We start from the raw sequence: 15712 nt of genomic DNA on the forward strand, positions 1-15712 counted from the left end.
CCCCACTCAGACACAGTATACTGACTCCGAGCCGACCAGTCCTTGTTTTAGCCCCTTAATGCCGAGCGCCCGACAGGGTAACAACAAGTACAATCTGTTAACGTCTTTTTGTATGACGCGGCCCGGGATCGAACCCTGGACCTTCCGCCCTCCGGGCGGACGCTCTACCACAAGACCACGGAGGCGGTCGATCACCATAGCGCTTCGATCGTTCAGTTCCCCACATGAATACAATGTTAACTGGGTAGCCTAGTGGTTACAGTGTTAGCTCGTCTTGACCCTGAGTCGATTTCCATCATGGTCAAAATGTGTGAAGGATCACAGTTCATTATTAAGATAAATATTAGTTCGGTATTATTCTTTCAAATGGACCTTAATGTTCAAATTCATAAATTCAAAACGATAACAATATTATGGAAAATACATATTTATTTATTGCACAGGGAGCTAAAGGCAATATTGACAATCGTATTCAAACAACATGCGACGAGCATCTGTAACTGATGATTACCTAAGGAAGCAAGAAATATCGCGCAATGACAAACGTTATGGCACCGGTTGAAATGCCCAAAATGAATAACTTATTGGCAGTGGTGAAAACGAATCATTTGTTTTGTGGATAAAACCAAAACGTCAAAACTGTTTGTGTTAATAGTCAAAATGAATAGATTGTAAATAGTTAGTTGGCTAAAGCTGGGGAAATAGATGTTTTCAACAACATGATTCCCTCGATCCAACCCCGATGCAAATCAAATGGATGTTCCTTAAGGTATAGTAGGTCTCTACACGGATATGTCTTGCAAAGCGTTGATAGATTATCCAGTAATTACAGCACAAAAGTAAAGAAACGTGCATGCAATTCTCATTTTCCCTCACATCCTGGACCCCGCTGAATGAAACGATCGTAAAGAAGTAAGTCATGTGTTTTAACATAGAGTTACAACAGATGTATGGCTAAGGTAGGTTTGTGCAGGTCCAGCCTGTTTTACAGTTGCCCTAGTGTTGCTGGTTGTTGACACCATCATAAAAAAAACACTATCCTGCAGGCGGATGTGTTATATGAAAACATCACAACATATAAACAATTACCATAAAGATATTGATATTAACGGCTGTTTGGCGACAAAAGCAAACTATAAGAAATATGTTAATAACTAACGAACCTATTGTTAAGTAATCAAGGTTAAGGAGAACTTGAATAAGAATTGTACAGCACACTGTGAGGAGAAATTTCTCCTTAAATCAGGGTACATTCCGACTATACATATCATAAGCATTATATCACAACACAATATTGTATATACTATTTACTGAGCTTTAATGATTATACAAATACCTGAAAATATTAAAAAGTTATTTTCACAAAGTTCTATCTGTCGCCGAAACCAATGTTGACCAATACACGTCCTCAAATTGCTGGACTCACTGGCGTCACGTTTTCTGACAAAATTTAAAATCATCCATTTGAAAAATAGTTTCGTTACTTGTTTTGAATATATTTTATAGACACAAAAAGGTTCCGTTAATTCGAAGTGTACATAATTGACAACAACTGTCCTTTGATAAAATATTATGGGTCGTTCAAAACAGGAAAATGACGTTATTCAAGTGTATTGACTCGGGTACATCCTCTCTGAATAGTTGTCTATTTTCGGAGAAGATCGCAAATTGTTGTCAATAGAGTGGCAATACATAATATGATGACAGTGGTCAGTATCAAATAAAAAAAACAGTGGTGATAGCAAAAGTCTGGCCTAGGCAGGGTGATGAGTGATCTTCAAACAAAATATGAAATGTAATGCGAGAGGAAATGTGTGAGATGAGACAGGGACGCTCCACATGAATAGTCTAACCAGCTTCCAGAACTTTCTACACAGTGCTAGACCTGTCCAGTGTCACTAGAATCTCACAGAATATTCCACATGTTTCTATAACGCTTGACATTAATAATAACGATTAAAATAATTTGAACATTAAAATATAATAACTTCCACAACACTGCTTACATTAAATAGTGCTACATTCCTGACAACTAATCATGGTCCAAATACAATTCAATGAATCTTTACCGAATCTCAACAGAAACTATGTAATACTTTTCCAATCATTGTAAAAGAGTGTCAAAATTACTAATTTCTCTTCCAAGTTTTTTATTAAATTTAACTTGATATTTAACATTTCTAAGCCAGTAAATGCTACATAGTTTTCAAAACCTGTACAGTAATACGTAACGCTTCAAGATGCAAGTTGTCGCAACCGATCAAACGAGCTGGTAGGCTATATGCGGCGGTCTGTAAATAATCGAGTCTGGACCAGACAACCCAGTGATTGACATCATGAGCATCGATTCACGTAATTGGGATACGATTACGTGCATCAACCTAGTCAGCGAGCCTGACCACCCGATCCCGTTAGTCGCCTCTTACGATAAGCTTAGTCGCCTTTTACAGCAGGCATGGGTTCTACACGGGTCTCGTCATGCGCAGCCTGACCACCCGTTAGTTTCCTCTTACGACAAGCATACTCGCCTTTAACTGCAAGAATGTTTACGATCTTCTTAGAAACACACTACGTCTTACTGGGTACTTGATTATGGCGATAAATGTAGCTTCATACAGCTAGACTGTGACAATGCTCTGGAGCAGGCCGATTACATGAGCGGTTTAATCAGGTTTCTGAATTATACAGTGCAGCGTGTGAGCTTCGAGAAATTATGGATTACACATCCCGAGTAAAAGAATGATCATATGGTTTTGTTCTCAACAAAATTGTGGTGGGATTTCATACCGATTTCATGACCAATCAGCAGTATAAACTCTAAATTGTACCCGAGCAAATATTTGAAAGTGATGACAATGGATAGTTCACCCCATAGGGTCATTTGTTGTAGTTGACTCAGGATAGATAATTACAACAGAGCTTATAATTCACTATTGGACAACATCAAGAAGACCACCTTGTACCCTTTTGGGTATCTACCCTTCAGCCTCGGCAGCGTGCACTTCGAGGAGGTGGTCTGCAGGTGCTAACTAATCCTAGTTGGTTTCTTGTAAGCATGTTGGTTATGTTAGACGGCGGTGAAGATCATGGCGGCGAAAAGAGCACTGCAGACACTTGCCACTGTCACCATGGGGATTCCTGGAGAAACAGAGAGATATACTTTGGTGTTGGAATAACTTGTTCAAATAAATGGGGTTTCGGTTTGACAAAGGATCAGGCCTCAAAGTTTACATTTTTATCAAGTAGCCACTTGTCTACAAGCATTTTTTCCAGGTAGTCAGTGGTAAAATTAAGAGGTTAAGCCAATATTGTAGGTAGCCAAAAGCATTTGAAACTATCTTTAATCAAATAACTATTATATTAATAATTTATGTACAAGTCATAACACTAATCTTGAAATTGATTACATGTATTAGTGGAAACTGTACTTGATTTTTTTTATTTGTGACCATGATGCAATTTATGTTACTAGATGATATAGGTTTGTACTAACTACATTAATATTTAGTATTTTGGTTCATTGTCGACTTTAGGAGGAATTCTTTGCGAGTACAATTATCAGCAGACGTGTTCCAAGATCAGCTTATAATCATTTTTGTATCTTCATATGTGTAGCAATAGAATTTAGTCGCCATAAGATATTTTCAAGATAGTCAGTTGGCTACGTCTGAATTTTAGAGAGTAGACAAACTGAATATTAGGTCGCATTGGCGACCGTTTTCGTAGCAATTTTGAGGCCTGGGGATACGAACATGTTGAAAGTAAAACTAATGAAAATAATTGAAAACATTCATGCAAGCAATCGGGATCAAGATCAGGGGCTGGCCATTAAATATTCTGGGGGTGCCTGGAATTTTACTGAAAACTATATATTGTCCCAGGAAATGCTTGAAAAAAGAATAATGCTTAAAAACGAAATTGACAGCCTAGAATAATACATTGCTGCGAGAAATTAAGATGGGTTTATTTTTAAACAAATATATTTATGCTCATGGTTTTAATAAAAACAATATATGGTTTATCAGCTGTAGTCTCCAGACAAAATCCCAGCACAACCCCCACCCATGAATAATAAATCGGTTGCTAAGCACAATGTGCCTTGTTATACTCCAACTCCGTCAATTCCTATCGTTTTAGACTAACGTAATCTTTGTGGACGTTGTAAGTTGGTGCGATGAACAGGGGCAGGTTCCTGAATAAACGGCTCCTTTATTGCAATTGAGGCAACGTCTCAACGTGTACATTCAACACTGTTTTCAAGCAAGATGCAATATGGGCTTATAAACATGTGGATGTTTGTTGTCTTGAAAACCATGGCAAATCACTTCAGGGACTCTGGATTGTAAATTTTGAATGCAAAGCTATTATCTTGGACATAGAGGAGCGGCTAAGTGTGAAAAAAGGGTCGAACTGAGCACTTTGAGTGAAAAGCATGAGACTTGGTACAAACAAAGCTTTAACCATGGTGATTAATTTGGCTATAGGGCCAAGCAAAATGGTCGCCATTTTCAAGATGGCTGCCATTTTCAAGATGGCTGCCATTTCTAATATGGCCGCTATTTTATACTGTTCATGCTTTTAACACAAAGTGCACACTTTTGTCAATAATCCGCTCCACTAACAGTAGTAAACAGGTACGTACCTCCAGGCTGTGTTGTTCCTGATGTGACGTCGGTGGTGGTACTCGGGGGGGCAGGTGTTGAGGGTGGATTAGCGCCATTGCATGCCACGGTCAGGTAAGAGGAACCTTCAAGAAGATGTTTGGTAATGGTATTATTCAGCCTTGGGACTAACAATGTTTACGGGTCTTTACATTGTTGTCACTACTCCTAGTGTACAGTACATACACCCTGTTCACTCAAAGGACCCATTCGTCCGATGGTAGATGACACGAATACGTATATACACCCGAAACACCAGTGTCAAAACTTGTGGTGTGACACAGTTCAAATGTGCCTCTGTTCACCCAGCAGGGAATGGGTATCAGGTGGATATGTCAGGTGGATGTAGAAACCCTCTAGCGCCCGTAGGCAGCTTGGGTTGTATACTCCCAAGGGAGTTGGGAACTAGAATGCAAACAGATCTGCTGGTCGTGGAACAAATATAACCGCATTTGAGCAGATACTAGTACCTGCATACCTGCAGATTATTATTATTATTATTATTATTATTATTGCGTTACTGTTTCATAAACGAATGATCGTTCATCACTCATTGTTCAAGTAAAAGACATAAAACGTAAAAGAAAATGCTAATGCATCAAAAAGCAATAATCACACATTCATTCAAATATGATTTGCTATTTCGAGTACGAGGTAGTTATTCTAAATTTTCTTTGAAATAATAGCACATTTAAAGTGAGATGTTACTGTGATCATAAAAATAAAATGTCTCATGTTTCTGATAGAATGAACCACATTACAACTGATGACTCTGATCAAACCGCTTGTCACAGTAGATGGGTGCACGGGTGTCTTAGGCGCTGCGATTCGCTGTGCAGAGTTGCGTCCCTTGGGCACGCCAGAAACCTATGATTGTGGGTTCGAATCCCGGTTCACCTCGATTATGTTTCTAGGTTTGTCAGCACCATACCCATGCTCTTGGGTTTCACCGAAGTGGTAAACGTCTGAGACCTGCATCACTTCGGGCTTTCCTCCCACATGAAGCGGCACACCGTGATATAACTGGAATACTGTTAAAAGCGACGCTAAACCCAACTCACTCACTCACTCGTCGTTACCCTCTAAAGGAAGGAAGTTTGGAAGGAACAGATAGTCAAAGAAAACCAATCAGCATTCCGGGTTAGAGTTGGTCCCTATGTCCGTGGTCAGAATCAGGTGGACAGGCTCACTGACATGCTCATTATGTCAATCACTTGAATGTCTGGTCAAGACATGATTATTGTCAGGCTGTCGACAAGTAGCTGGAGTATTGCTGAGAGTGGTGTAAAAAAAAAAAAAAAAAAATACCACGTGACACGCCACTTGCCTGCAGAAAGGAACCTAGTGAAGCATTCATACAATATGAAAATATTCGCGTCGAGCTAAAACTAAGGGAGACAACTCCTTTAATATGTCGTTTCTACAATCTCCGCTCCCACTCCCACTCCCATTCCCACTCCCTCTCCCACTCCCTCTCCCACTCCCACTCCCACTCCCACTCCCACTCCCACTCCCACTCCCTGTGTGGGGCAGGACCTCCAAAATAACAGGAGTCAAGGTGCCGGACGCGGTTACCCATCAAACCTCTCACCGAGACCGAGGTTTTCATTCGTCACCACTCGCCCCTTTACGTAACCTGCAAGAAGACTCGTCCCCCTATCGATGAATGTTATGTGCGAAAATACGACAAACCAATCAGAATGCGCGTATGATTTCAAGTTGTTCAACAAAGAATCCCTCAGAAATATTATTTGATTTTACATATGTCTTGCATCTAAAAATATACCCAAGACACAGTTAAATGTGTTCAATCATACTGTATGATTCCGCATGTCCAGATGTGCTTTAGATTGCATCTAAATATATAAAATATATGGGGAAATATATGTGAACCATAACTCAAATAATTGACAATTGTTTTAGGTATGCCCGTTTGCGCTAAGACGGTACCCGGTCGCAAAAATGACCATGAGAGGGGCACGAGTCGCTATTCGGCTTGTCCCGGAATAACACGAGTTGGTCACGAATGCGACGTTTTGATCTTCACCTCATTTGTGACAATGTCATCAGCATTGGTCAGAACATTTGCAGTTGGGTATATTCATAACGTGTAATTGGTGATACCACCATATATATATGCGTACACACTTCTTACCTTTAACTCTAAGCCAGACGTAGTCGCCGTCCTTTCCCTCCTTCTCTATCGTATTATAATTCAAGGTTATGCTGTTCTTATTTTTCATTGCTTCCACACCTAGTATCAGATGTGCAATAGTTGAGTTAGGTACCGTCGGCAAATATGTTTCAGAGCCGGATGTCAAGTTGAATTTTTCCGTATCGGGATCACGATTGCCGTATTTGCCCACGAGGATCTGTACAGTCATGTCTGACCCCGCGAGGTCACACGTGCAGGTCTTGTTGGTATCCGTTGAGTTTGAGTTTCCTGGGAAGTTCGGGGATGCAAGATGCAGCATCATATCATCACCAGATACAACTCCTGTCGTTGTACAGATATCCACCGGAGTACCTGGAATACAACATTGTGTGACTGTTAGACGAATGAGAGTGTGACTGTCAACTAAAGACACAAAACCCTTTCCATATCCAATAGTGGGTGAGTGAGTTGGGTTTAACGCCGCTTTTAACACTATTCCAGTTATATCGCGGGGTGTCAGCTTAATGTGGGCGGAAAGCCCGAAGTGATGCAGGTCTCAGACGTTTACCACTTCGGTGAAACCCAAGAGCACGGGTATGGTGCTGACAAACCTAGAAACATAATCGGGGCGAACCGGGATTCGAAGGGACGCAACTCTGTTCATGAATCACTATCAAATACTGCTGATACCAGGTGTTCGCGAAAAGGTGATTGTATCCTGCCCCACTGGTAGCACCCATCACAAACACATACAAAAGTAAGCCAAATGTTCACCTGAAAAAACACTGGAACATATGGTATAAGTCAAAATAGGAATTGCATCGGACAACATTTTTGTCATTGATGCGCCACATTTGGAAATGTACTCCACATGTCTACCATAAACATTTTTGAAAGCTTTACTGAGGCCTTGAATGTTGTTACCTTGATCAAGCAACTTCTGAGCAAGAGTCGCATGACGCTCTTTCAAATTTTGTTAGAGAGCGCGAATGGGAATGTGTGCTGCATTCTGATTGGCTGAAAGCCGTTGTTAAATGCATGGGGTCCCAGAACTCTTTCGGATTATAAACTGTTTCTGACGACTTTACATGCTAATTATTGAATTATATATTATTGATATTATTGAAACAAATGTTCATTCACCTTGACCCGATGAATACCACAGTCACTCAATATGAGTGAGTGAGTGAGTTGGGTTTAACGCCGCTTTTAACAGTATTCCAGTTATATCACGGCGTGTCAGCTTAATGTGAGAGGAAAGCCCAAAGTGATGCAGGTCTAGGACGTTTACCACTTCGATGAAACCCACGAGCACGGGTATGGTGCTGACAAACCTAGAAACATAATCGGGGCGAACCGGGATTCGAACCCACAATCATAGGCGGGCCCAAGGGACGCAACTCTGCACAGCGAATCGCGGAGCCTTAGACGACTAGGCCACCCGTGCCCCCACTCAATATGAAGTGTGGTTAACTTTTATTAATATTAATCACCCTCTTGACTGTCTGTTTTCTGCAGTTGATGTTAGGGTTACCCCAATACTATCATAAGATTCTAAAAAAATACGAAAAGTTCAAAATAAGCGGGAAACTGCAACTATATAAAGTTATCAATTGGGCTACGGAACTGCACTTCTCATTTCACGGTTTACAATGAATTTGGCACAATGCCAAAATATTTACAAAATAATGATACATTTCTGGCATAAAACAGTAAAACAAAACTTTCTAAAATAGTTTACAACTCTATATATGTTATGCTAACAAAATGTAAAATGTAACAAATGACTGGAACAAATTGAAAGTATATTAAATTCGTGTGGTTTGTGCAGCATATTTAGTAATCTTCACTTCCAAGAAGTGGTTAGGCAGTCATGTCATTGCATCTTGAAAGACCAATTTCTTCAAGAATGAATTGGTCAGATGAGATCTCGCTCAAAAGGCACTCTCTGTCAGCAGTTCAAACCGCATATCTGCTTTGAAAGATATATTTTACTAAACAAATCTATTTTGTCACCTTTACTTAAATTTAGGACATGTAACCACAGATGCCCACATGAAACAGACCGCTGGCTTAACATTCCAAAAGACGAAAGAACTTCGCATTTATGTAACAAAATATGTTACAAGGGATGGTTTACCCCTACGTTTGTCGAGCAGTGTACAACGTTGAAAAACTCAAAATCAATGTTTTGACATCATTCAACTTGATTCCTTTCTAAACTTGCAAAACTTCGAGCAAATCCTCTGAGGTTTTGAGAATCCACACAGTAATAATTCCACGTCTCAAATACTCAGATAAAAACACTCTGTGAACATAAAGAAATACCTTCACTGATCGCATTAAGGGTTATGGTTATTTTTGTGTGACGGGGATTTGGTGGTACATGAGCTGGACCCAGTAATATTATTACGATGAAAAAACATGAAACGAAAACTCAACTGAAACTGTCTACAAGCAAACCTGACATTGATGATCGTTGATCATGCTTTCAACCACTGGTTGATTCCAGGTGTTCGCGAAAAGGTGAGAGTATCCTGCCCCACCGGTAGCACCCGTCACAAACACATGCAAAGGCAAGTCAAATATTCACCAATTTTGTAATTGATGCGTCACATGCTATCAACCACTGGTTTGCTTGGCCATGACTATATATTATTTACATACAGCCGTGACATTTATCTATATTGCTGACGTCGAAATAAGAAAACAATCATGGCCCTTTTCATATTGTAGACTGCTGCTCTGCTCAAATCAGACTACGATTCCAACTATGTCATAGGCATGTGCATTCGTCACCACTCGCCCCTTTCCGCAACCTGCAAGAAGACTCGTCCCCCTATCGATGAATGTAATGTGCGAAAATACGACAAACCAATCAGAATGCGCGTATGATTTCAAGTACTTCGTCAAAGAATCCCTCAGAAATAATTTTTGATTTTACATATGTCTTGCATCTTAAAATATACCCAAGACACAGTTAAATGTGTTCAATCATACTGTATAATTACTCACGCCCCGATCTGCTTTAAATTGCATCTGAAATATATATAATATATGGGGAAATATATGTCAACCATCACGCACTGAGTTGACAATTGTTTTAGGTATGCCCGTTTGCGCTAAGACGGAACCCGGTCGCAAACATGGCCATGAGAGGGGCACGAGTCGCTATTCGGCTTGTCCCGGAATAACACGAGTTGGTCACGAATGAGGCATGTGTTCATGAATCACTAACCTAGACTTACGCTTAGTCTCTTAAATTTCATACTTTTGATAGAAACAAGTTAACTCCAACGGCGTAACACAACAAACAAACAGATTGAAAAGGAGCAGTGAGGAGAGAGATTCAGTACCTGTGGAAAGTCTAGACTTGCTCCATTTCGTGATTTGGCATTACTGAAAGGGGTGGGCGGAAGGGAAAATAATATGGTTCTGGGATTGTGAGACAGGCTACACCGACCAGACCTTGACTCGAGTATCCGATTTCAACGGTAATAAACATGTGATGACTTCTTTGCTAAGCATACATGCGTCAATAAGAGTACAGAGACCGTAAACGCGATCAGAGCTGAAGTGATGACCCCTATTCATTGTCATGACCCAAACTACAGACGCTCAAATAACTCATGCATAACTCATGAATGCTGGTGTGATAAATCCCTCGTGGCACATGGTTCGGGGTACATGGGCTCACACACAGGGAACATCACACCACATACCCGATCCGTGAAGATCCGGGGTAGAATAGGTCTTCAGCAACCCATGCTTGCCGTAAAAAGGCGACTATGCTTGTCATAGGAGGCGACTATGCTTGTCGTAGAAGGCGACTAACGGGAACGGGTGGTCAGGCTCGCTGACTTGTTTGATGCATGTCATCGTATCCCAATTGCGTGGATCGATGCTCATGATATCAATCACTGGATTGTCTGGTCCAGACTCGATAATTTACAGACCGCCGTCATATAGCTGGAATATTGCTGAGTGCGGCGTTAAACAACAAACAAACCAAGCCATGACAGAAGTGACGGTATATGAGAGAACTGCTCAGAAAATTTTCAAATTTATCCATATGAGGAACAATATTGAAGGGAACACCTGTCATTTCAGGTAAATCTTTGTTTCGAGACACAGTTACTGAACGCGGATAGCAAATTCGCTCAAACTTTAGACATCGCAAGTGTTTTACATGCTGTGCATGCCGTTGAAGCTGGCCGATCGTTTTTATAATGAAAAACAACAGGTGGCGGGAAGAAAAGGAACTCTTTCCTAAAATGTTAACTTATTATCTCGAAATTTCACGATCTTTATCTTGAAATTTTAACTTCGTATCTTGAAATGTTAAGAGAGAAAAAAGAATACGAAAAAAGTACTCACCGCGTGAACCCGTTCCAAATACATGCACGCAATAACGACATCTTCCATACAACACAGTGTGTTATGTATAGGTAATTTTGTTTGAGTAACTTTCCTGACTGATGACGTTGTATATGACAAATGCATCCATAAAAACGGGTATAAATGACACATTCATATTAACAGTAATGTTTTTTTGGCTTCACATTTTGTCACCTCAAACGCATGTCATCATCTTCAAAAGATTGCACAATAATAATTACTGCCACAAGCAGACAACGTCTGAGCATCGTTTTGTGGAAAAAATGTTTTTGCGACTTGACGTCAGGCATCCTCGATTATCCAGCGTATCATAGTCCAGCTTGTATAATCACACGCTGGATAATCGAGGATGTCAGGAACCACATCTCCCCAGCATATATTATTTGTTAAGTCCAGTGATTAAATAAACTGGTGTTGAACAATGGTAATTTTACAACCACTACCAACAACAACACATGTCCTTCGAGATCGGTGGACAACTTATGATATCGTATGTAACAGTGAGAGTGAGTATGGTTTTACGCCGCCTTTAGCAATATTCCAGCAATATCACGGCGAGGGACACCGGGAAATGGGCGTCATACATTGTACCCATGTCGGGAATCGAACCCGGGTCTTCGGCGTGACGAGCAAACGCTTTACCCACTAGGCTACCCCATCGCCCCGTAAGTAATAGAATGAATGTATGTATGTAAACGAAACAGAAATGTGCAATCTGGGATGAAATAAATATGCGGAAGACACCTACCATGTATACATTCATATGATATCGTAGGTTGATATTTGATGACGCTCTCACATAATGTCTGGATCATTGACTTATTCACAGTCTTCTCACATGATGAGACCCCCATACATTGGACGTCATCGGTACTGGAGTACCCTGAGCTACAAGAACCTCGCTCACAGTTGTCGGTCATATTCCGGATGTCCAAACTGGCGAAATACAGCATCTCTTGTTCCGAGCAGGAGAGATTAAATGTCGTCGAGGAATTGGAGGTACATACTTGTTTTGTCTCCATCTCATGACCTGGAATAGAGAACTCAGTGTCTTAACTACATCCGCTTTAACCTTTAAATGAAGTCAAATCTTACCTTCTCATTGCCAAAACGTTATTATGTAAGGATAGGATATATGGATGATTTGGTTGGTTGGTTTGTTGTTTAACGCCGCACTCAGCAATTGTCCAGCTATATGACGGCGGTCTGTAAATAATCGAGTCTGGACCAGACATCCCAGTGATTAATATCGTGTGCATCAACCCACGCAATTGGGATCGATGACATGCATGAACCAAGTCAGCGAGCCTGACCACCCGATCCCGTTAGTCGCCTTTTACGACAAGCATAGTCGCCTTTTACGGCAAGCATGGGTTGCTGAAGACCTATTCTACCCCGGAATCCTCACGGGTCGATATATGGATGAACAACTTCTTTATCACAATTAGGAGCGACGTCTTGGTGCAGGTTCTAAATAGCAGACCGCCTCCGTGGTCTAGTGGTAGAACGTCCGCCCGGAGAGCGGAAGGTCCGGGGTCTGATCCCCGGCCGCGTCATACCAAAAGACGTTAAAAGATAGTACTTCTTGTTACCCTGTCTGGCGCTCGGCATTTACTTGCTGTTACCCTGTCTGGCACTCGGCATTTACTTGTTGTTACCCTGTCTGGCGCTCGGCATTAAGGGGCTAAAACAAGGACTGGTCGGCTCGGAGTCAGTATGCTGTGTCTGAGTGGGGTATTCATGTTAAACTGCGGCATGGTATCTCAGTGAGCTAGCACTATAAATCGGCATCAGTCCGGACTAGTACAAGTACACCCACACCCACACCCACACCCACACCCACACACCACACCCCACCCCCCACCCCACCCCACCCCCCGCCCTTATCTGTGCCCATGAAACGTAAATGTATAATATATGTATAATATGTATAAACCATAATTATTTTATCATGATCATGATCATGCGACGCCCGGACCGCTGATAAAAATGAAAAATGAAAAAAGGCAAACCTTACATGACTGGATAATCGAAGCATATACATGTAAAACACATAGCACTGGATAAATGAATCAAGGGATTCTTGACTCAAGCTCAGAGACAAGTAAATTGTCTCTGTCTTGCTCTGATAAATTAACCACACGAGCTGGTACTATGTGAATTTCATTAAAACGTTCGTTTACTTACCTAGAACCATTGAATGTAGGCATAGGGACAACACTATCGCGATTATGGCTGCAGTCATGTTGAGAGTAGCGATGGTATGTGTCTTTTAAACACCCGGAGATCTTGAATTATCAGAGTACCTTATAATAGAAAGCTCCTGTGATCAAATATTATTCGCTTCCTTAAATGCCTATGGTATCAAGCAACTCTGGTCCGCATTGCCCAACACTTCGATGACGAATACAGACAAACGTCCCAGCTTATCACAACACAGTCATCACATTAAAGTCATGTTGATGAACCAGTCACACGTGTTAGTCGGGTTTTACGGGAGCGGCTAAACAAAGGATATGACCTCGAGGGCTTGGCCAGAAATTTCCATTCACGCTGCGTCAGGTCATCCGGAACACACAGCCTCACACTGACACAGTTATGTGTTCGGGCTTGGCTTTTGGGAATATTTGCCAAGAATGTATAATATTTTGAGAGTAATCATGACCTAGGAATTAAATTAATGACTAAATCTTAAGCTTATTTATTGTTTTTTTAAGTGTGGATAATGCCATACAAAAGAAAGTGGTTTTTTTTTTATATTTGTGGTATCTGCAATGATACTGAATTGATATTGAATATAATGTCATAACCATGGACATTGAATGTATGATAATATTTTTCAGTTTATTGGTCAAAATCTTCCTGGAAAATACAACAGATGCTCACCAATGAAAATTAAACTTAACCAATGGCACAGCAGTTTTTGCTTTATGAAATTAATTCTTTGTTGAAATATCAACATGTCTTGTTTTTGCATCGGCTGTATAAGGGTTCAAGCATGCAAATACCACAGCGTGCAAATACACTTAATGTCGGACTTACATTAGTTACTTTTTGCACAAACCCGAAACCACCTAAGACTAAGAGGTCTCTAATTGATTTTTGCAAGTAAACTAGAATTATTTTTTTGGGACAGACATGCTTTCATGGAACTCTGGTTAGGAGAGTGTTACACCCCCTACATTCTGGGTAGATGTGGTTCCTGACATCATCGATTATCCAGCGTATGATTATACAAGCTGGACTATGATACGCTGGATAATCCAGGATGACCGCTTGACTGACGTCAAGTCGCAAAAACATATTTTCCACTAAACGATGCTCTGACGTCATGTCCTTGTGTCAGTAATAAATATTGTGCAATCTTTTGAAGATGATGACATGCGTTTGAGGTGACAAAATGTGAAGCAAAAAACATAAAACCATTACTGTTAATATGAATGTGTCATTTATACCCACTTTTATGGATGCATTTGTCATATACAACGTCATCAGTCAGGAAAGTTACTCAACAAAAATACCTATACATAACAAACTGCTATGGAAGATGTGATAATCGCGTGCATGTATTTGGAACGGAAGCACACGGTGAGTACTTTTTTCGTATTCTTATTTTTTCTTAACTTTTTAAGATACGAAGTTGAAATTTCAAGATGCATACTGAGTTAAATTTCAAGATAAAGATCGTGAAATTTCAAGATAATAAGTTATTTTTTTAGGAAAGAGTTCCTTTTCTACCCGCCACCTCTTGTTTTTCGTTATAAAAACGATCGGCCAGCTTCAACGGCATTGACGTCATGTTATACCAGGGTATGAAACTCCCAGAAAATTCAGCCAGACCACAGGACTGGCTAGCTGAAATACTTGCCAGGCCTGACCAAAACCTGCCTGCCCACTATAATCATATGTTTCTCAGGATAATTTAATTAAAACTTTCAATCGAATTTAAATCGATATTTGATATATCTTTTGAGAAACGATACCCGCACTATGGTGTAGAGTTATCATTTTGGGGAGCAATATACAATGTAGCGTAGCGGAACTGAGACCGGGAACCAGGTTTGTTGTGTAGGAAACTAATAGACCAATCAGCGTTCGCGTCTCACGGCGGAGAAGGGAGTTTTCCAGTCGTGTATATTGCACGGCATTGGTCCACTGTAGACGTTGTAGCATAAGCGCATCGCTAAATTTTAGGGTTGTCTAAAAGCTAACGGGGTTTCTTTTTGGTTACATTTTATCATTCATCTTTACATGTGAATTAATGCTTATCATAACATATGAAATATAAACCGACCGTCGGGCAGGGGGATTTGAAAATCTGGCAGCCCGAGTTGAAATCAACCCGTCTCGGACGGTCGGGCAGGCAGGTATTTCGAACACTGTGTTATACACGTGCGATGTCCAAAGTTTGAGCGAATCCGCGTTCAGTAACTGTGTCTCGATACCAAGATTAACCTGAAATGACAGGGGTTCCCTTAAATGTTGTTCCTCGTATATG

At 40.7% G+C, this 15712-nt stretch overlaps 1 protein-coding gene across 1 annotated transcript; it reads right to left on the bottom strand.

Annotated features, from left to right (window-relative positions):
* Nucleotides 1-411: 411 nt before the first annotated feature.
* LOC124138998 lies at nt 412-13701 on the bottom strand. The gene is made up of 5 exons (XM_046505943.2): nt 13402-13701; nt 11963-12244; nt 6817-7188; nt 4643-4747; nt 412-3138 (listed from the first exon to the last, which is right to left on the bottom strand). Exons 1-5 carry the CDS (start codon nt 13457-13459, stop codon nt 3068-3070), a joined length of 888 nt encoding a protein of 295 aa, XP_046361899.2. The 5' UTR covers nt 13460-13701; the 3' UTR covers nt 412-3067.
* Between the last annotated feature and the right edge of the window lie 2011 nt (nt 13702-15712).

Source organism: Haliotis rufescens, unplaced genomic scaffold (genome assembly GCF_023055435.1).
Source record: "Haliotis rufescens isolate VD_foot unplaced genomic scaffold, xgHalRufe1.0.p SCAF_5, whole genome shotgun sequence".
NCBI lineage: Eukaryota > Metazoa > Mollusca > Gastropoda > Lepetellida > Haliotidae > Haliotis > Haliotis rufescens.